The sequence below is a fragment of the Chelonoidis abingdonii genome, chromosome 4 (genome assembly GCF_003597395.2).
Source record: "Chelonoidis abingdonii isolate Lonesome George chromosome 4, CheloAbing_2.0, whole genome shotgun sequence".
Classification (NCBI taxonomy): Eukaryota; Metazoa; Chordata; order Testudines; family Testudinidae; genus Chelonoidis; species Chelonoidis abingdonii.
Window position 1 is genome coordinate 411,605 of NC_133772.1, and position 2,261 is coordinate 413,865.

General features: G+C 60.2%; 1 protein-coding gene across 2 annotated transcripts in view; it reads right to left on the reverse strand.

The window, feature by feature from the left end:
- The window catches only part of LOC116823367 (natural cytotoxicity triggering receptor 3 ligand 1-like), a 19,969-nt gene extending 18,628 nt beyond the window's left edge, over positions 1-1,341 (reverse strand). For both annotated transcript variants that reach the window (XM_075064725.1, XM_075064724.1), the window contains exon 1: positions 1,258-1,341. In XM_075064725.1, coding sequence (XP_074920826.1) covers positions 1,258-1,306 — 49 coding nt within the window. In that variant the 5' untranslated portion in view covers positions 1,307-1,341. The remainder of the gene's footprint in view (positions 1-1,257) is intronic.
- Positions 1,342-2,261: the final 920 nt, after the last annotated feature.

Genomic DNA, 2,261 nt, shown 5'->3' on the forward strand with positions numbered 1-2,261 from the left:
TCTCCAACACCTTCAGCTGGCACCTTTGCAGAGGAGGGGCCCAGGCCATCAGTTGCTAGGAGACAGAGTGCCAGGCATTTAGAATAGAATAAGTGGAGATATGCCCATCTCCTAGAACTGGAAGGTGTCCTTGTAAAGGTCATCAAGTCCAGCCCCCTGCCTTCACTAGCATGAGCAATTTTTGCCCCAGACCCTTAAGTGGCTCCCTTAAGGATTGAACTCACAACCCTGGGTTTAGCAGGTGAATTCTCAAACCACTGAGCTATCCCTCCCCCTATTTGTGGGTACTGACCCTTTGCTCCACAGCAATCACACATTCTTATTCCACCACCTAGATACTTAAGAACTGCATAGGGGACACTGAGGCACCAACACCGTGTTCAGAGAAAACACTGAGAACATTCCCAGTTCGTCACAGGTGCCGCGAGTTTTTCCTAGCAGTGCAGATGGACCCCAAGTCTCTGTCCGTGAGGCAGGTCTCTGCCCCTCCAGCCACGGCCCAGGAGCGCCTGACCATGCTCACCACCAAGCCCTCGAAGGGCCCTTTCCCCTTGGCTCAGCTCCAGGGGCTTTCGGGTTCTGCCTGCGGTGAAATCCTGCTGTTCCCCGCGCCAGCACAGGCCCTGGCTTCCCAAGGATGGAGCTGGCCAGAGAGACGGCAGAGCTGCTGGCAGGTCAATCTGCACAGAAAGCCCAGCTCAGCCCCCCGCACTCCTCCCCAGCACAGAGCACCCATAGCCAGGCCCCCTCCCCACACACACCACCCGTAGCCAGACACACACCCTACACACTGCACCCATAGCCAGACCCCCCCTGCACACTGCACCCATAGCCAGACCTCCCCTGCACACAGCACCCATAGCTAGATCCCCTCCCTGCACACTGCACCCATAGCCAGACCCCCTCCCCACACACTGCACCCGTAGCCAGACTCCTACAAGCACACACAGCACCCGTAGCCAGACCCCCACCCCGCACACGGCACCCGTAGCCAGACCCTCCCCCACACACGGCACCCGTAGCCAGACACCCCCCCCCACAGCACGCATAGCCAGACATGCCCACCCCCCACCGCACACAGCACGCACAGCCAGAAAGCAGCTCTCCCTTTTGCCCCATCTGTTCCCCCTGCCCCCCGACACAGCCTGTCCCCTCCCACCTCTCCTGTGTACACAATCCCCTGCACCTCCGGGTCATTCACACGGACCCTGCTGGGGCACCCTGCCCTGCCCCAGGACACCAAGGGTCTGTACTTACCATCCACCCCGAGGATGAGGAGGGGGATGAGGAGACCCCCCAGCCCCATGGTCCCTGCCCTCCGTCCCCAGCGTCACTGTCTCCTTCTCCAGGCTGGCAGGGCTCCCAGCAAATTCCCTTTCACTTTCAGTGGATCACGGGAGCGGCTGTAACACGGGGCAAAGGGTGGAGATCAGGGGTTCTGATACCGCTGGGCGAGGCCCAGACACACCCAGCACCAACGTCTCCCTGGGACCGTCCCTGCCCCCTGTCCCCCACCAGCACTCCGGGGGCCGAGCTGGGGCAGGGCCAGCCTGACACAGACGCTGCCCCAGACTGGGTCCCTAGGCTGGGCCCAGGGGTGTTATTCTGCCCCGGAGCCATCTGGGTCTGGCTAACACCTGCTGAGGCGCTGGTCAAGTCAGGCTGTGGATTACCTGGTCACAGGCTGTCCTGGTACCCCCTCCCGCCCCCATCCAAGCCTGGCCCTGCTGTGGGGCGGCAGTGCCAGGATCTCCATTGCCCAGAGGGGACCCGAGATGCCAAGTGATGGGCTGTCACGGATTCCCAGGTTGGGCCCACTCATGGCCCCGTGCAGTCCGTGGGGGGAACCCCTTCAGTGCAACAGCCCTTCTCGGGGGTTCACTCTCTCTCAGGGTCAGGCCCCTCCACCACCTGGAGCCGCACCTCTCTGAGCCTTAGCACGTCTGTTTCTGCCGTGGGCCCCCTCAGGGAGTCCACGCGCTCTGGACCCCTGGGCCTCTGTTGGGTGTGATTTGTTAGACTGTTAAACTTATTAAAATACGTGTATGTTAAACCCAGTATGTCATTTGTAAGGCTAGAGCAGCAGTTCAAAATGGAGTCTGAACCACCATTTTGTAAACTCCATCTTGTACCCCGCCGTGCCCTGTCATCCTGGCCCAGTAACAACTGGATCAAACTGGTTTTTCCCACCACAGGGCGAGCTCAAGAGCAATTTTACCTCAGCCCGTTTCCCACCTTTGCTGGGACCGTATCATGTTTTC